This window comes from Nomascus leucogenys, chromosome 7b (assembly GCF_006542625.1).
Source record: "Nomascus leucogenys isolate Asia chromosome 7b, Asia_NLE_v1, whole genome shotgun sequence".
Lineage (NCBI taxonomy): Eukaryota > Metazoa > Chordata > Mammalia > Primates > Hylobatidae > Nomascus > Nomascus leucogenys.
Window position 1 is genome coordinate 8,988,783 of NC_044387.1, and position 18,920 is coordinate 9,007,702.

The window sequence follows — 18,920 nt, forward strand, 5'->3', positions numbered from 1 at the left end:
GAAACCTTATCTCTACTAAAAATACAAAAAACTAGCTGGGCATGGTAGTGGGTGCCTGTAGTCCCAGCTACTTGGGAGGCTGAGGCAGGAGAATGGCATGAACCCGGGAGGCGGAGCTTGCAGTGAGCCAAGATCACACCACTGCACTGCAGCCTGAGCGACAAAGCAAGACTCCGTCTCAAAAAAAAAAAAAAAAAAAAAAAAAAGTAGGTTTAGTTGGCTCATGGTTCTATAGGCTTTACAGCAAGCATGGTACTGGCATAGGCCCAGCTTCCAGGGATGCCTCGGGAAGCTTCCCATCATGTCGAAAATCAAAGGAGGAGCAGGCACATCACATGGGGAAAAGAGGAGCAAGAGAGAGAGTGGGGGGAGGGAGGTGCTACACACTTTTTTTTTCTTTCGTGATGGAGTTTTGCTCTTGTTGCCGAAGCTGGAGTACAATGGCGCGCTCTCCGCTCAGCAGAACCTCCGCCTCCTGGGTTCAAGTGATTCTCCTGCCTCAGCCTTCCCGAGTAGCTGGGATTACAGGCATGCGCCACCACGCCCAGCTAATTCTGTATTTAGTAGAGACGGGGTTTCTCCATGTTGGTCAGGCTGGTCTTAGACTCCCGACCTCAGGGGATCCGCCCACCTTGGCCTCCCAAAGTGCTGGGATTACAGGCGTGAGCCACACGCCTGGCCACCACACACCTTTTTTTTTTCGAGACGGCTTCTGAGTAGCTGGGACTACAGGTGTGCACTGCCACACCCGGCTTGGATTTAGTATTCTAAGTTCAATGGGTTGTGTTTTTTGTTCCAATTTATTATCACTTTTCAATTGGGACATAATGTCTACAAATAAATGCAAAAATCTTGTCTTGGGTTCAATTGGTTTGGACAATTATATACGTCAATGTTATACCACCGAAAAGAAAATACAGAACATTTCCATCACCCCAGAAAAGTCCCAAGTGCACCTTTCCTGTCAATTCTCCTTGTCTCCGGAACACTTAAGGGTGCTAAGCATGTTATGTTTGCGGTGGGTTTTTTTTTTTTTTTTTTGAGACAGAGTCTCGTTCTGTCGCCCAGGCTGGGGGTGCAGTGGCGCAATCTTGGCTCACTGCAAGCTCCGCCTCCCAGGTTCACACCATTCTCCTGCCTCAGCCTCCCGAGTAGCTGGGACTACAGGTGTCCGCCACCACGCCCGGCTAATTTTTTTGTATTTTTAGTAGAGACGGGATTTCACTGTGTTCGCCAGGATGGTCTCGATCTCCTGACCTCATGATCCGCCCACCTCGGCCTACTAAAGTGCCGGGATTACAGGCGTGAGCCACCGCGCCCGGCCGGGTTTTTTTTTTTTTTAACTTAGATGTGGTAATATATGTTTCCGTTTCCAAAGGATCACTCTGGCTGCCGAGCAGAGGACAGCAAGGCGGGTAAAGCACAGGCCAGGCGAGGGATAATCAGGTAGGATTGCACGGAGGTCGCCTAGCAACCAGAAAGCACTGTCGGGGGCTGGGGAACCGCTCTGCCCCTGTGAAAGGAGGAGGCCCCGCCCCCTCCCCGCCCTCTCTCCGCCCCACGCTGTGCGCGAGCACACAGGCAGCCCCGCCCCGCCTCGGGGGTGGGCAGAGGCTTCTTATTGGTGGGTTTTCCGGAAGCGATGGATTCGGAATCTCGCCCGCAAACGCGCAAGCCCGAGAGGCTGTGTGCGGTGCGTGGTGCGTGGTGCGTGGTACGTGCGGCGGCACGTGGCGCGGGTGCGGGGCGTGGCGTGGCTGGGTCGCGCGGCGCGGGCGGTCACCCGGAGCTCTGGACGGAGAGCGCCTCCCTCTGGCCTCAGTTTCCTCACGTTGTAGTAGCGGAGCATGGCCCGGACGGGGCCCCGGAGACCGCCCCGTGCAGCCTCACCGCCAGCCTGGGGGCCTCAGCGACCTGGAGGGGACCAAGGGGCTCGGGGATTCTCCCTGCCCCTGGCCCTGGTGCGTGACTGACCCTCCTGTTCCCAGAGCCCCCAGCGCAGGCCAGGATGTTCGTCCTGGTGGAGATGGTGGACACCGTGCGGATCTCCCCTTGGCAGTTTGAGAGGAAGCTCAACGACTCCATTGCCGAGGAGCTGAACAAGAAGTTGGCCAACAAGGTACTGGGCCCACGGCTCGCGGGCAGGCCTTGGCGTGGGAGAGCCAGCGCCGCCCACTGGCCTCGGTCATGCCAAGGCCTGGCCGTGGGCAAGCAGCTTAATGTCTCAGAACTTTTCTTCACCGTGAAACGGGATATTGAAGGTGATCAAAAGAAAATGGGCTTGAAAAAGGGAGTTGTAACTGGAAGTGTTAGATTCCACAATTCTAAATTACTTTGCAATTGCAGGCAAGTTACTGACCCCCTCTGGCCCTCAGTTTCCATTTGTAAAATGGGGATAAAATGTTGCTGTCCTTCCAGCCATGCATTTTTGTTGTTGTTGTTTGTTTTGTTTTGTTTTTTGTTTTTGAGACGGAGTCTTGCTGTTTCGTCCAGGCTGGAGTGCAGTGGCGCGTTCTCGGCTCACTGCAACCTCCGCTTCCCGGGTTCAAGCGATTCTCCTGCCTCAGCCTCCCGAGTAGCTGGGACAACTACAGGCGCGCGCCACCACGCCCAGCTAATTTTTGTATTTTTAGTAGAGACGGAGTTTCACCGTGTTGGCCAGGATGGTCTCGATCTCTTGATCCCCCCACCTCGGCCTCCCAAAGTGCTGGGATTACAGGTGTGAGCCCCGCCTCGGGTCAATGCATTGTTTTTGTGAAGATGGACAGTTCTAGTAGTACAGAGTTAACTGTCAGGAGGTTCATCCCTTCATTCCAGCAGCCAATATTTGTGCGCCTTCTCTGCGCCGTGCCTATGTGCCTTAGTGCCAGCTGAGAGGTCTTCCCACTGCCGTTTCTCTGGCAGTCCTCCCTTTCCAGGTGTTCTGTGTCACATCACTCTCTTTCCTTCTTAGACTTTTTCCTTTCCCTCTTCTTGAGAGCAGGGACCTTATCTGTCTTCTCCCCTGAAGTATCTCCTCATTTAGCCAAAGCCTGGTGGGAGTAGATGTCCCACAGTTTTCTGTTTTTTGTGTGTGTGTGTGTGAGACAGAGTGCCGCACTTGTCGCCCAGGCTGGGGTGCAGTGGAGCGATCTTGGCTTACTGCAACCTCCACCTCCCGGGTTCAAGCTGTTCTTCTGCCTCAGCCTCCTGAGTAGCTAGGATTACAGGCACCTGCTACCACACCCAGCTAATTTTTGTACTTTTAGTAGAGACAGGGTTTCGCCATGTTGGCCAGGCTGGTCTCAAACTCCTGACCTCAGGTGATCTGCCTGCCTCAGCCTCCCAAAGTGCTGGAATTACAGGTGTGAGCCACCGCGCCCAGCCATTTGTCTGTTGACTGAATGAATGAAACAGAGACAAGGCTCTGTGCTATAGTGTGGTGGGAAAGCAGACATGAATGAGAGGGGTCCACAATTGAGTGTGTGGTGACACATTGAGGTAAATGCTATGAGGGACAGGTGTTCACACACCTGTGGAACAAATGAACGTCCCCTGGAATGAGGGGACCTGCAGCTTTGTTGAAGAGGTGGGGTTGAAGCTGAGATCTGATGGTGAAGTGGAGCCAACCAGAGGATTCCCTTCTGGGGTGGGAGGGGGCTGGGTGGAGAGAAGAGCCCTGAAGGCAGGAACTGGCATGTGCAAAGGCCCTGTGAAGAAGGAATACAGGCCGGGCGTGGTGGCTCACACCTGTAATCCTAGCACTTTGGGAGGCTGAGGTGGGTGGATCACCCAAGGTCAAGAGTTTGAGACCAGCCTGTCCAACACGGTGAAGCCCCATCTCTACTAAAAATACAAAACATAGCTGGGCATGGTGGTGGGCGCCTGTAATCCCGGCTACTTGGGAGGCAGAGGGAGAAGAATCACTTGAACTCAGGAGGCGGAGGTTGCAGTGAGCTGAAATCGCACCATTGCTCTCCAGCCTGGGTGACAAGAGTGAAACTTTGCCTCAAAAAAAAAAAAAAAAAGAAGGGGTAAAATACCCACCATGGTGTGGAAGACGCTGGTGTGGCTTGGGCAGAGGGGAGGGTGGGCTGGACAGGTGGGTGGGGGCCAGGCCACACAGCCCTGTAGGATGTCGGAGTTGAGGTATTGGTCTTTATCCATGGAGCATCAGAAGGTGATGGGCTGAGAAGGAGCCAGAAAGAGGATGCTCAGCTGGCTTTAGACATGAGGCAGGTCCCTTCAGAAGAGGTGAGGTTGATTTGAGGGTTGCTAGGTAGTGAAGGGAACTCATGGAGTCTTTAAGTGGATGGCTTCTGGTTACTTTGTGAAGTTGAAGGTGAGGGTCTGTTGGGGGATGGAGGTATGGACCTTGTGGAGACAGAAGGTGTGGAAAGTCCAAGAAGGGAATATAGTTGCTTTGGGGTACAGGTCCTGTTGGGACAAGTCTTTTAGTATTTGATTAGATGAATCGTTTGAGAGGAGGCCCACACAGAAATCCATGGTCTGACAAAGGGCACAGATCTTGTGGTGTTATTTTGGTGAGGTCTGGCCACGACTCTGAGTTCTCTGAGCTTCTTGCTAATTCTTGGACAGTTCCCGCAAGGCTTCTAAGTGGGGGTGATGACATGGTGGCAGATAAGCAGACACTGAGTAGCCAGTCGTTTGAACCACGGTGGTGTGGGGTGAGGGCATGGGATTTCTGCACATTCTTGGGGCCTAGGTCATGTGTCCCTCTGTCAGCTGCAGTCCCGGTGGCTGCGTCTGTGTGTCTGAGGTGTTGTGAGCACAGTGGGGTTTAGCTGTGGCTCTGATGCTCAGTAAACTGTGAGCTCTGGCGTTGGCTTTGGGATGTCGGAGAGTGCACGTTTAGCCAGCATTCCTGTCGCTGGTCCTCACTAGTAATAACAAAGATCCTTGATGATGATGGTTTCCAGCACACGAGCCAGGCACGAGGCTAGGGGCTTCACATCCGTTATCTCTCTTGATTTTATAACCCTGCAGCCTGGTATTTCACATTTGCAGATGGGGAGACTGAGGCTCAGAGAGGTGAAGTGACCCTCTTGGCAGTCACACAGTGGGTGGTGGAGCTGGCCTTGGAACCTGGACCTGTTTTGTCACCCGAGGCCCTGCTCCTTCCAGAGCTCTGCATCCTTCTGAGGTTCCTTACCCTGGTTGCCTCCGCAAACTCATTTTCACCTAAAAAAGGAGATAATCATGGCTTGCTTGTGGTTGTGAGGGGCTCAGATTGCCTGGGAGCTGGGCCTGTGGTCACTCTGTATCCGTGTGTACTTGTGTGTCTGTGTTTGTATGCATGCAGGTCGTGTACAACGTGGGACTCTGCATTTGTCTGTTTGATATCACCAAACTGGAGGATGCCTATGTATTCCCTGGGGATGGCGCATCACACACCAAAGGTGGGTATCTTCTGTCCCTGGGGCATTGGGTTTCTTGGGGCTCAGTTTTCTGTAGCCAAAGGTCAAGCCAAAGCCAGGTTCAGTGGTGCGTGCCTGTAAGGCTGAGGGCGGAAGGATCTCTTGAGCCACAGAGTTCAAGGCCAGCCTGGGAAACATAGCAAGACCCTGTCTTTAAATAAATAAATAAAATATTAAAAAATTTTAAAAGGCTAAAGCCAAAGAGATGGCCAGAGGATGGTGGGAGTCCTGGAGGTTGGGAGACCTGGGGCCTCATCCTGAATCGGCCAGGAATTGACCCGGTGACAGCGGCAGACTTCTCTTCTCTGGGCCTCTGTTTCCTCATCTGTGAGGCCTGGGATATGGACTAGGTGGTTCTCAAGGCCTCTTCAGCTCTGACATCATAGCTCTGTGTCTGTGCCCTTTTGGTCTCATTGCTACTGAGCCCTGTACCTTGTCCATTCCTCGGGCTGCCCGCTGCCTCTGGAGAGCAGACAGAAGGGGGATCCGCAGGCTGGCTGGGGGTGGGGGACTTCGATAGTAGGACACAGTAGATAAGAGTGTGGCCTCGAGATTCAAAGCTGAACTCTGCCTCTTACTAGCTGTGTGTCCTGGCTGAATATGTCATCGCTCTGTGCCTCTGTTTCCTCATCTGTCAGTTGCAGTTCAGGATGTCACTTGCAGTTCAGGATAGATTTTATATTCTAAGACCATTGTGAGGATTAAGGAGTTAATACATGAAAGCTCTTAGGACAGAGCCTTGGCAACTATCGAGTACTCAGTGACTTATTGTGGATTGTTTCTCCCTATTCTGTGGGTCAGTTGGGTGATTTTCCTCTGGGCTGGCTGGCCTGGGGCTGGACAATCTAGGATGGTCTCACATTCTGAAGGTTGGTAGACTGGTTGTTTACTGGGGGCCTGGGCTGGGCTGGCCCAACTTTGCCCCACATGGTCTCATCTTTCAGTAGGCCAGGCTGGGTTTGGCGGTTTTAAGGTTCCAAAGTTCAGTGCATAAGTACTTCTCAAGCCTCTGCTTCCATCCCATTGGCTAGGGTGAGGGGATGGAGAAATAGACTTCATCTCTGGGTGGTAGAAAGTGTAGTCACATTGCAAAGGGGTGTGCATCCAGGGATGGAAGGTGATTACCAGATCCTGGAAGGAGGGAGGAGTAGAGAGAGGACCACCCTGAGAGGAGCCAGGACCACCAGTCAAGGGAGGTGATGAGCCCCGGGAGAGGGGCATTCTTCATTCTCATGTCTGGACCAAACCAGTGTAGGAGATGGTGAGAGGCCCATTGAGACGGTTCAGGCTCCCAGAGCGCAGGCGCCAAGCCTGCCATCCCTTGGGCACTCAGAAGTGCAATTCTCAGCCTGCCCCAGGCCACCTGAGTCAGAATCTTGGGAGACGGGCCCAAATACTTTTTTTTTTTTTAAGACAGAATCTCACTCTGTTGCCCAGGCTGGAGTGCAGAAGCCTGATCTTGGCTCACTGCAACCTCCATCTCCCAGCATCAAGCGATTCTCCTGCCTCAGCCTCCCGAGTAGCTGGGATTACAGGCACGCGCCACCACGCCTGGCTAATTTTTGTATTTTCAGTAGAGGGGGTTTCACCATGTTGGTCAGGCTGGTCTTGAACTCCTGACCTCGTGATCCGCCCACCTCGGCCTCCCAAAGTGCTGGGATTACAGGCGTGAGCCGCTGCCCCCAGCCCCAAAGACTGTTTTAACAAGGTGCCAGGTGGTTGTCACACGAGCTTGTGTTGGATAAGCCCTGCTGTAGTCCATACTGGTCAGCTTCTCAGCACAGAGATGCCAGAACATTCCAGAGTATGCTGTGAGACTGCCTAGTGTCTGTGTCCAGCCATTCAGGAAATTAATTAGTTCACATGGATGTTACCATGCTACGCTGAGAGGCCGAAGAAACAGGCTGTCTTTGTACGGACTAGGAGCATTTTCATTAGCAGAGAAATAAGATTGCAGTGTGAAAACAAGCACGAAGGCCTCTGTTTACAGAGAAAGATGCCGAGCTGAGCCCAGTCTCCGCATTTGGACGGGGGCCTTGGTTGTCCAGGAGACAAGTGGTAGCAGGTACTAGAACTTCCAGAAAAACTTGGAGAAAAAAGTCAAGTTGGGGCCGGTGTGGTGGCTCATGCTTGTAATCCCAGAACTTTGGGAGGTCAAGGTGGGTGGATCACCTGAGGTCAGGAGTTCTAGACCAGCCTGGCCAACATGGCAAAACCTCATCTCTACTAAAACTACAAAAAAAGCCAGGTGCAGTGGCTCACGCCTGTAATCCCAGCATTTTGGGAGGCTGAGGCGGGCAGATCATGAGGTCAGGAGATATCCTGGCTAACACGGTGAAACCCCGTCTCTACTAAAAATACAAAACATTAACCAGGTGTGGCGGCAGGCACCTGTAGTCCCAGCTACTCAGGAGGCTGAGGCAGGAGAATGGCGTGAACCCAGGAGGTGGAGCTTGCAGTGAGCCGAGATCGCACCACCGCACTCCAGCCTGGGCAACAGAGTGAGACTCCGTCTCAAAAAAAAAAAAAAATTAGCTGGGCATGGTGGCACATGTCTGTAATCCCAGCTACTCCAGAGGCTGAGGCAGGAGAATCGCTTGAACCCAGGAGGCAGAGGTTGCAGTGAGCTGAGATTGTGCCACTGCACTCCACCCTGGGTGACAGGGTAAGACTGTGTCTCAAAAAAAAAAAAAAAAAAAAATTAGCCAGGTATGGTGGTGTACGCACCTGTAACCCCAGCTCCCTGGGAGGTGGAGGTGGAGGCAGGAGAATCGCTTGAACCCAGGAGGCCGAGAACATGCCACTGCACTCCAGTAGGGTGACAGAGAGAGACTCCGTCTCAAAAAAAAAAAGTCGGAGGAAATTCTGTCTATTCAATTGGAAGATTTCTACTGCTGGCTTTTATTAGCCCCCACCCTCATCTGTCCTGGGTCTCTGTTTTCTTGGGAACCAGGCGGGAGGCATGGAGTGATCACAAGGACCTAAATTTGAATTAATTCTGGCTCTGGTCTCCTGGATGGGGACCTTGGGCGAGTACCTCTGCGTCTCTCGGCCTCGGTTTCCTCCTCTGTACAATGGGGTTAACCCTGCAGCTATAAAAGTCCTGTTGAGCACCATGTAGGGTGAGCTGTGATTTTGTGGTGGGAACCAGTTGCCGTGCTTTGAGGCTGTTGCCTGACCCCAGGCCGTGTTCCCACTGCTCCCACTCCTGCAACCCCACAGCCTCACTCAGGGCTGTCACCGAGCCAGTGCTGAAGGGCTCAGCACCAGGTCATGCTGTGCCTTCACCTTTGCTCAGAGGGATATTTATTTGCCTGGGCCTTGGGAGCAGTTGCTTTACCTGAGACTCGGTTTCCCTGTCTGTGCACACAGTGTAATAACAGTAATAGAGCCTTCCTCCTTCATCAGATATCTGTGAGGAGTCAACGAGCAAGTCTGAGTGAAGTTTTGGTCTAGCGCCCCGCATGTGGGGAGTGCTCACAGATGATGGCCTTTGTGGCATGGGACCCTGACCCCCATTGGCCAAGTTTATCCCTCGTCATTTGGTGCCAGCCCCTGTTCCCTGCACCCTCCAAGCCTAGTGCCTGCTGTACCCTGCCCCCGCCTGCCCCATACTGATCGGGGGCCCTGCTCTCAGCTCCAGAGCAGCGCTCCTTTGCGACCACCTTTAGTTATTTATTTTTTAACATTTTTAAATATTATGTTGATTTGCAAATCGGGCAGCCTCCTCAGCCAGAGTTGGTGCAGAGACACCCCCCACCTTTTTTTAAAACCTTTTTTTTTTTTTTTTTTTTTTTTTTTTGAGACAGAGTCTTCTCTGTTGCCCAGGCTGGAGTGCAGTGGCACGATCTTGGCTCACTGCAACCTCTCTGCCTCCCGGGTTGAAGCCATTCTCCTGCCTCAGCTTCCCGAGTAGCTGAGATTACAGGTGCCCACCACCACGCCTGGCTAATTTTTGTATTTTTAGTAGAAATGGGGTTTCGCCATGTTGGCCAGAATAGTCCTGAACTCCTGACCTCAGGCAATCTGCCCGCCTTGGCCTCCCAAAGTGCTGGGATTATAGGCATGAGCCACCGCACCTGGCCTTTTTTTTTTTTTTTTAACCTTTTTTGACTTGTTTATCCTTTATTTCATTTTTTTCTATTGTAAAATATACATATCATGAAATTTACCAATTTAAGCATTTTAAGTGTATAAGTCAGTGGCATTAGGCACACTCATATTCTTGTGCAACCTTCACTGCCATGCACCTCCAGAACGTTTTCATTTTTTTTGAGATGGAGTCTCGCTCTGTTGCCTAGGCTGGAGTGCAGTGGCACGATCTCGGCTCACTGCAAGCTCCGCTGCCTGGGTTCACGCCATTCTCCTGCCTCAGCCTCCCGAGTAGCTGGGACTACAGGCGCCCGCCACCACACCCAGCTAATTTTTTTTTTGTATTTTTAGTAGAGACAGGGTTTCATCATGTTAGCCAGGATGGTCTCCATCTCCTGACCTCATGATCCGCCCGCCTCAGCCTCCCAAAGTGCTGGGATTACAGGCGTGGGCCACCGTGCCCAGCCCACCTCCAGAACTTTTTCGTAGGGCAGATATGGTGGCTCATGCCTGTAATCCCAGCACTTTGGGAGTCTGAGGCGGGCAGATCACTTGAGCCCAGGAGTTCGAGACCAGCCTGGGCAACATGCTAAAACCCTGTCTCTGAAAAATTGCAAGAGTTTCACTCCTGTTGCCCATGCTGGAGTGCAGTGGTGCAGTCTCGGCTCACTGCAACCTCTGCCTCCCGGGTTCAAGCGATTCTCCTGCCTCAGCCTCCCGAGTAGCTGGGATTACGGGCATGCACCACCATGCTCGGCTAATTTTGTATTTTTAGTAGAGGCGGGGTTTCTCCATGTTGATCAGGCTTGTCCTGAACTCCCGACCGCAGGGGATCATCCTGTCTTGGCCTCCCAGAGTGCTGGGATTACAGGCGTGAGCCATGGCGCCCGGCCTGCTCAGCTAATAATTTTTGTATTTTTAGTAGAGACTGGGTTTTGCCATGTTGGCCAGGCTGGTCTCCAACTCCTGGCTGCAAGTGATCTGCCCACCTCGGTCTCCCAAAGTTCTGGGATTACAGGCATGAGCCACCGCGCCCAGCTTCCTTCCTCTTCTTGATGGTCCTTTAGACTCATCCTTTCTGACTTTCCAGGCATCCCCTCTGCAGGCTACACATCCCTAGACCTCCAGGTGGGGCTCTTGTGAGATGAACTGCAGATCCAGCACTCTCCTGGCTTGCCAGTCTGTTGCTCTGTGTCCTTCTGTTTTTTCACTGAGATATAATTCACATACCACAAAATTCACCCTTTCAAAGCATACAATTTAGTGGTTTTTCTATATTAAGAGTTGTGCAACCATCACCACTATCTTTTTTAATTACATTATCACCATTTTGCAACTCCTTATGGAGACAGATCTCATCAATGATCATTAACTTTTTAGTTTCCCCCAAAGAGAGACAAACAAGCATTATATAGTTCCCAGTGGAAGAACTCAACACCAATTATGAAGCAGTTCTGTTGCTAAACATTAGGACTCGAATCTGATAACAATTATAGATGCAAGTTCCAGTTCGGAGGAACTATAGGGATGGAGGAATACAGTGATTGGCACCACAGGCCTCCAGGGGTTATGGTAAGTAGGCAGATAGGAGCAGGGCAGGAGAGGGCCCCCTACCACCAGGAATAACACCCTCATCAGCTAAGCCATCACCACTATCTAATTCCACAATTTTTTTTTTTTTTTTTTTTGACAGAGTTTTACTCTTGTTGCCCAGGCTGGAGTGCAATGGCACAGTCTCAGCTCACTGTAACCTCTGCCTCCTGGGTTCAAGCAATTCTCATGCCTCAGCCTCCCAAGTCGCTGGGATTATAGGCACCCAATACCACGCCTGGCTAATTTTTGTATTTTTTTAGTAGAGACGGGGTTTCACCATGTTGGCCAGGATGGTCTCAAACTCCTGACCTCAGGTGATCCGCCCGCCTCGACCTCCCAAAGTGCTGGGATTACTACAGGCGTGAGCCACCGTGCTGGGCCATTCCACAACGTTTTTATCACCCTACAAAGAAACCCCGCCCAGTAGCAGTCACTGCTGATCCTGTCCTTCATCCAGCCTCTGGCAGCCACTTAACTGCTTTCTGTCTCTGTGGATGTGGTTCTGGACACTGCACATGAATGGAGTCGCGCACTGTGTGGCTTTTGTGTCTGACTGCGTTCACTTGGCCCCATGTGAAGGTTCAGCCTGAGGTTCAGCCACACTGTAGCGCGTGTCAGAATTCCTTCCTTTGTAAGGCTGCATAATATTCCATTGTGTGTCTCCAGCATGTTTTGCTTACTCATCCATCCATGGGGGACTCTGGGTGCCCAGCATTTGCTTTTGGATGTGGTTGTTCCAGCTTGGGGCTCCCTCGGTGCAGGATCATGTGCTGTCCCACCCCCGTGAGCCCAGCGCCCAGACTGGGCCTGTCACAAACCTGGTGCAGGCTCTGTGAAGAATTTTTTTTTTTTTTTTGAGATGGAGTCTTGCTCTGTTGCCCAGGCTGGAGTGCAGTGGCATGATCTTGGCACACCGCAGCCTCCACCTCCTGGTTCAAGTGATTCTCCTGCCTCAGCCTCCTGAGTGGCTGGGATCATAGGCACCTGGTACCACACCCGGCTAATTTTTGTATTTTGGTAGAGACGGGGTTTTACCATGTTGGCCAGGCTGGTCTCAAACTCCTGACCTCAGGTGATCTGCCCACCTCAGCCTCCCAAAGTGCTGGGATTACAGACTTGAGCCAGCCTACCCAGCCTCTGTGAGGATTTATTAAACCAAACTGAATGTTGGGTCATGTGGGGGACAGGGTTTTTCCCTCTGTGGGTAAGTGGCCCTTGGCCGCCCTCAACTGCTCTCTGGGAGGTCAGCACAAGGCCCAGTCATCTTCATGGTGGCTGTGATGGCTCACGTTTGTGTCTTCCCAGGGTGAGAGGTCCATCGGCTGCCTCTCCTCATGCCCTGCTGATGCCGGGGGGCCAGGGGCCAGGGTCCCTGCTGTCCTGGGGGGCATGTTGGCTGACTAAATAGTTGACGGCATCGTGGAAACCTGTGTTTGGGATTAAACCTGTCTGAGAAAGGCAAGATTCGACCCGGTGGCCCTGTGTGGTGGGTGCAGAAAGACCAGGTGTCTCCCCATGGCTATGTGGCTGTGAGTGGGTCTCCCTGGCTCTGAGCCACTTCCTTATCCTCATGGTGGGAACTCCATTGCTGACCAGCAGGGGGCAGCTGCGTGCTTATTCTCAGGTCAGCGTTGGACTCCCACTTTGGGGCTTCGAGCAAGGGCCTGAGTGACAAGGTGACATACAGCTAATGCCAGGGCCTGGGGTCAGAGTCTGCGATGTGGGCACAGACCCCACCTGGTGTTTTGCTTGCGGTCAGGTGAGTGGGGACCACCTGCAGCAGGGCCTGAGAACCCACAGAGGCATTTTTGCTGGGCTGCTGGCCTGCGCCCCACAACACCAGGGCATTTTTAGCCTCCACTCCAGGTCAGAGCTGTGCCTGGGGCCGACTTTGCTGCTCAGCAGGAGGTGGGAGTTTCCAAACCCTGCTTTCTTTACCAGTTGCTTCTGCCCTTTTTAGGAGCTGAAGGAGAGCCTGGAGGGAGGTTGAAATTGACTTTGGAGCCACTGATGGCTCAGAGTCTGGGCTCAGGTGTGCGTAACCTGGCAGTTTTGGGAGTGCCCAGTTACAGGACACTGCTGCTGGCCCCTTGTGGGGGCCATGCTGTGAACTTGCAGGAGACAAGGGGAGGGTCTAGGCCTGCAGCGGGATGTGGCATGGAGCAGCCACACAGGCCCCCGGGTGTGCTGGCACCTGAGGGTGACATGGGAGCACGCTGGGGCCCCGGTCAGCATCAGTGATGGGCTTTCTTCATTTCCAGTCCATTTTCGCTACGTGGTGTTTCATCCATTCCTAGACGAGATTCTGATTGGGAAGATCAAAGGCTGCAGCCCGGAAGGAGTGCACGGTAACAGTGGCCCTGACGCCTCAGACAAGACTTGGGAACACTGTGGGGGCAGGAGGTCTGTGCCCATCCACATGGTCAAGGGAGGGCTCAGGTGTCGGCCGAACCTTCCCCGTGGTGTCAGAGCTTGCCCACCCTCCGTTTTATGTGTTGTGTGAGGACCTCTGTCAGCAGTGAGGTTTCACTGTGAGGCCGTCACTCAGGACTTCAGGGTGGGCACTGAAGCTGGTGGAAGTGACTGGGAGTCTTCAGCGCCCACTGGTCCCTGTCGTGTACAGAGGTTTTGGGGACTAGGTGCTCCGGGCTTTGCCCAGGGCTGCTCCACTATGTAGGTGGTGTAGGCAGAGGCATTAGGTGGGGAAGGGGCCTAGGTTTCCACAGTGACATCTGCCTCGTGGGCAGCCCCGGGCAGGGCTTGCCTGTCAAGCATCAGACCCCACAGTGTTTGGCGTCCACTGGGACCCCCATCTCATGCCGTCACCTGCTTCCTTCCAGTCTCTCTAGGCTTCTTCGATGACATTCTCATCCCCCCAGAGTCACTGCAGCAGCCAGCCAAGTTGTATCCTCCGAGGGTTAAAGTGGTTTGTCACAGAGTAGCTCAGGCCTCTCCAAAGGAAGGTCCCCACTCCTTAGGGTGGCCTTTGGGTCCTGTAACCTGATGTCACTGGCCTCTGTGCCTGCCCCCTACCTGTGCTTTTGCTCCAGAGGCACCAGCCTGTCTGTGCCTCCCATGCAGGGAGTGATGTGATGCCCACATGCCTGTCTTTGTTGGGGCCATCAGGCTTGGCTGTCTGGGTTGTACACTGCACACCCTTAGAGCTGTGGTGTCCTGGGGGACACCATTCACTTCTGGTTCACTTCACTTAGGTTGTCCCTGCAGGAATCATCTTAAAGATCACTTGCCCTGGAGGCATGTGCTGGTCCCTGGGACGTGAGGCCTTGCCTGTGTGCCGGGTCATGGGCTAAGATGTGTTCCTCCTGGGCCTCCGTTGTCCCTGTCCCACCCCTCACCTTGCTGTATTGGGGTTGTCTGTTTCTGTGGGGCTATCCACGAATCTGAGACTCCTCACTGGGAAGGACTGATGTGTCACAGCTGTACCCACGGTGCACAGCACGGGACCTGGCACAGAGGCAGGACCCAATAGTGGGACTGCCACCAGAGAACCCATGGCTCCCCTGTGTGGGCTCTGCCAGGAACGATGGAGAGCCAAGGGGGGCTGCCCTGGCTGGGTGGCCTCACGGCTCTGGGTCTCCGTGACTCCAGGATGTGTTAGAAAACCTGGCGCAGCCCGGCTGGTTCTCTCACCAGCTGTCATCCAAGTGGGCAGGTGACCTCCCATCCTACTACGTCCTCTTGAAAACGGCAAGTCCTTGGGTGCCCATCAGCCTGTCACAAGGCTTTGATGAAAAGGGTATGTGGGGCTCCGTGGCAGGAGGCCCAGGTTGCTCTTGTCTTGAGAGGTGGGACTCGGACCCTGTCTCGTCCCCTCCTGCTCTGGTGCCCTGAGATCCATGTGCGTCTGGCCATGGTGCCTGGCTGGGGACCCCATGTTCCCCATTCCGGGTCCTGGCATCCAAGAGCACTTACTCCTTGCTGTTTGGCCCAGGCCTTGTACATGGGGCTGGGACCTGCTTTTCCTGTGACTTCCCAGCCACAGTGATCTCACCCTGGGATTGGTTTTTCCTGCGGGGTGGCGGTGGGTGCTGAGAGAAGCCCCTCCCGTGACCTGGTTGCTGCCTTGACCCTGGACCCCCTCAGCGACGAAGCGGAGCAGGTGTGGGTGTGGGAGTACGAGACGGAGGAAGGAGCGCACGACCTCTACATGGACACTGGCGAGGAGATCCGCTTCCGGGTGGTGGACGAGAGCTTTGTTGACACGTCCCCCACAGGGCCCAGCTCAGCAGATGCCACCGCTTCCAGTGAGGAGCTGCCAAAGAAGGAGGCTCCGTACACGCTTGTGGTGAGTGGCCCTGATGGTGCTGAAGCCCCCATGAGGTGCGAGAGCCAGAGTGCAGGGCTGGAAGCTCTGTCCTGGGGGTTCTGCTCTGGGATCTCCCCCAGCAGGTCAGGGATCCTGTTGGGGGGATCTTGGCTGGTCACTTCTCCCTGGAGAGCCTGAGTTTCTGTAGGATAGGGCTGTGAGGCAGTAAAGGTACATGGCTGCTGGTGGGGTGGGCGAGTCAGCTTGCAAAGGGAACAGAGCTCACGCGGGACAAGACCACTGATAAAGAGGCTTTGAGGCCAGGTGCAGTGGCTCACATCTATAATCCCAGCACTTTGGGAGGCCAAAATGGGAGGATCGCTTGAGGCCAGGAGTTTGAGACCAGCCTGGCTAAAAAAGTGAGAGGTTGTCTCTATAAAAAACAGTTAGCAGGGCATGGTGGCGTGCCCTGTGGTCCCAGCTACTTGGGAGGCTGAGACGGGAGTATCCCTTAAGCCCAGGAGTTCAAGGTTGTGCCACTGCATTACAGCTTGGGCAACAGAATGAGACGCTGTCTTTAAAAAATTGGGGGGTAGGGAGGGGTTTGAGGGAGAAAGAAATCAAGGAAGGGGCTTGGGAGAGATCAAAGCCCTGAGATTGAGGGTAGGGCTGCTGGGGCGCAGTGGCTCATGCCTGTAATCCCAGCACTTTGGGAGGCCAAGGCGGGTGGATCACGAGGTCAGGAGATCGAGACCATCCTGGCTAACATGGTGAAACCCCATCTCTACTAAAAATACAAAAAACTAGCCAGGTGTGGTGGCAGGCGCCTGTAGTCCCAGCTACTTGGGAGGCTGAGGCAGGAGAATGGTGTGAACCCGGGAGGCAGAGCTTGCAGTGAGCCAAGATCGTGCCACTGCACTCCAGCCCAGGTGACAGTGCGAGACTGTGTCTCAAAAAAAAAAAAAAAAAAAAAAAGGGTAGGGCTCCCTGTAGGAGCAGCATTGCAGCAGTGAAATAAAAGGGAGAGCTCCAGGGAAGAGTGGCCTTCCAGGCTGCTCTCTGTTGGATGGGTCTGGAGCATGGGCCTTGTGTTTGCTCAGCCTTCCTGCCACGATTAGAACCTAGGTGGCCCTGGAGGGCAGGCCTAAGGGTGAGGAAGGGTCCCTGACCCTGTCAGGGCCTGGGGTCCCTGGAGAGGGGTCTGCGCCCTGCATGCTGCGTGCCCGTCAGGAGCACTGCTGTGGCTCCATCTCTCCAGAGCCTCTGGGCTGCCGTGTGCCCCGCCTCCTCTTTGCCTGTGCTGGGCCTGCTGGGCTCCCTTAACCTCCTGTCCAGGTTGGTTCAAGCCAGCATGTCAGTGAAATGTGCGTGTTCTTTATCCCTGGCAGGGATCCATCAGTGAGCCAGGCCTGGGCCTTCTCTCCTGGTGGACCAGCAACTAGCCCTGGGGGGCAGGTCAGTGGACCCTACCAGCCTGCGGGAAGGTGGTACGGCCGGCTGTGAAGACAACAGCAGCTGAGGCCGATGCTAAGGAGATAGTGTCTCGAGCTGGACAGTGAGGCAAGGCCAGGAGTGCCCACCAGCTTGCCCCCCTCCTCCACCATCTAGGCCCTGCTCCTCCCCCCAGAGCTTCTCAAGTCGCTGCTTTCAGTGACAGCAAAGCCATTTAATAAACAATGGCAGCATCAGAATGGAAGGGGCCACCCTTGTCTCAATGGCCAGTGTTATGATCTGAGGTTACTGAGTTCCTGTCACTGGGACAGCATGGCCTCCCTTATGGCAGATGGGTTCCCCCAACCCTGCCCAGGTGCCAGCACGTGGGGGCCGTGAGCTCTGGGCTGGCTGAGCCTGGTGGCGCCATAAAGTGACATAGGAAGTGAGGCTGGCTTGCCTGGGGTGGGTGCTTTGGGTGCTGGAAGCTGCCAGTCGGAATTGAGTGGGCATGAAGGGGAGGCACCTTCCCACCAGCTTGTGGAAAAAGGTGGGGTAGCCCCTGAGCTCGAGGAGAACAGTTCCTGATCAAAACAGTGGAGGCTCAGGGCTTTGCTGGTACCCCCTACCCAATTCAAGACACAAGACAGCAGCAAGCCTGGGACCACCTGTCCCTCAGACCTCAGCTATTGCCACGAGCACCTTGTGGGACTGCTGGTGACACCCCAGCTCTGGGCCCACAGCGTTTCTTCAGCAGCGTGACTTCGCAGGATTCCTCTTGCCCCTCTGCCGACACCAGGACGCTTGCCTAGCAGTAAGTTTTGTCCTGGTGATGGGGCCTCCATGGAACCTGCCTCCTGCCCTGGCCTCTTCGGCTCTCACAGGACCCCCGAGTGTGGAGGTGCTGGTGGTGTCAGCTGATGCCACTCCACTTGGGCCAATTCCCTTTCCAGGTGGCCTCATCTGCTGCTGTGCCCACCCTCAGTGTTTAGAGGGCTACATGAGGCCATGCCTGGCATATCAGTGCCCAGGGAAGGTGGAGAGTGAAGGCCTGTCTCTGGGAGACTCCATCCTGTCCCAGCAGGGAAGCTACAGGAACATGGGGGGCAGGGCTGCTCTGCAGGTAGAAGTGGGGTGGGGTGGGAGGTGACAGGGAGGTCATTTCTGCCACACCTCAGGTCTCCTTCACTGCAGTGATGGATCCATCTGTGGCTGTGGCTGTTGGGCCTCCACTGACGGTGACTGAAAAGACCCTTCCTGGACCCTGGACTTGATAACAAACGGCACAGACACCAATCACTCACTTACAGAACAGTCACTGGTTTTGGATTCTTGTTTTCCTTGCAAGAACAAAAGGTTCTCTAGAATCCTTCAGCCACCAATGAAATGATCAGGCAGGAGAAAAACTTTAGATGGGAGTCTTGTCATCAAAAATAAATACAGTTGCATGGAGCTGCTTAAGATCTGAACCAAACTAAAAATAGGAAGACAGGGGCTAAAAAGTTATTTTAAGAACCCCACCACCACCACAGTCACTCCGTGGGCTGAGCGGGGAGCAGGAAGCATGTCTGGTCACACCATCTTGGAATAAGAAGCCATGGCTGGATGGATCAGATCCGCTGATGGCACACGTGGAGCTGAACTTGACGCCAGTGGGGGGGGCGGGGAGGCACTGCCCTCACTGTTGCAGCTCCTTCATTCTGTTGAGGGCACTGCCAGCGCGGAACCACTCAATCTGCGTCTCATTGAAGGTGTGGTTCAGGAGGATGGTCTCCTGGGTCCCGTTGGGGTGCTTGATGATGCACTTCAGGGGCTGCAAGGAGAAGGTGGGTATGGGTAGAAGTGGTGGGTACTGCGTGCCCTTGGCCCTGCAGGGGGGTCAGGGAGACAGGGCACTGCCTGGGGACCTAGGAGGTCAGCAGGCTAATCCTAGGCCAGTCTGTGCCTGATGGCCCAGGTCAGACCCAGGTGGCACCTACAGGGGATTCCTGGGGACCAGAGGGTCCTGCAGTGGGTGGGCTGTCCTCTGAGTGCCAAGTCCTGGTGAGTAAAGGGAGGTTGGGGAGGTGGGAGGGCCCCGGGCTGACCCCAACGCCCAACTCTGAGAAGGCACTTTGCTT

The 18,920-nt window shown here is 54.2% G+C and overlaps 2 protein-coding genes across 3 annotated transcripts in view; one reads left to right on the plus strand and one right to left on the minus strand.

Moving 5' to 3' along the window:
• Positions 1–1,639: 1,639 nt before the first annotated feature.
• On the plus strand, positions 1,640–18,252 carry POLR3H (RNA polymerase III subunit H). 2 transcript variants are annotated; one of them, XM_030815464.1, is made up of 7 exons: positions 1,640–1,707; positions 1,989–2,119; positions 5,303–5,399; positions 13,364–13,450; positions 13,943–14,006; positions 15,207–15,408; positions 17,979–18,252. In XM_030815464.1, exons 2-7 carry the CDS (start codon positions 2,009–2,011, stop codon positions 18,072–18,074), a joined length of 657 nt encoding a protein of 218 aa, XP_030671324.1. In that variant the 5' UTR covers positions 1,640–1,707; positions 1,989–2,008; the 3' UTR covers positions 18,075–18,252. The 2 variants fall into 2 exon arrangements, with proteins under 2 accessions (XP_030671324.1, XP_003264851.1); XM_003264803.3 differs by lacking the exon at positions 17,979–18,252 and adding an exon at positions 16,758–17,060.
• ACO2 (aconitase 2) overlaps positions 18,107–18,920 on the minus strand; it is a 61,532-nt gene continuing 60,718 nt past the window's right edge. Inside the window, exon 18 of the mRNA XM_003264802.4 lies at positions 18,107–18,613. Within this exon, the coding sequence (XP_003264850.2) occupies positions 18,479–18,613 (135 nt within the window). The 3' untranslated portion in view covers positions 18,107–18,478. The remainder of the gene's footprint in view (positions 18,614–18,920) is intronic.

Coding starts and splice junctions, on each gene's coding strand:
- POLR3H (XM_030815464.1), top strand. CDS start 2,009: ATGTTCGTCCTGGTGGAGATGGTGGACACCGTGCGGATCTCCCCTTGG. Junction 13,451..13,942: donor CAGCCCGGAAGGAGTGCACG/GTAACAGTGGCC, acceptor GCTTCCTTCCAG/TCTCTCTAGGCTTCTTCGAT. Junction 14,007..15,206: donor CTGCAGCAGCCAGCCAAGTT/GTATCCTCCGAG, acceptor GGACCCCCTCAG/CGACGAAGCGGAGCAGGTGT.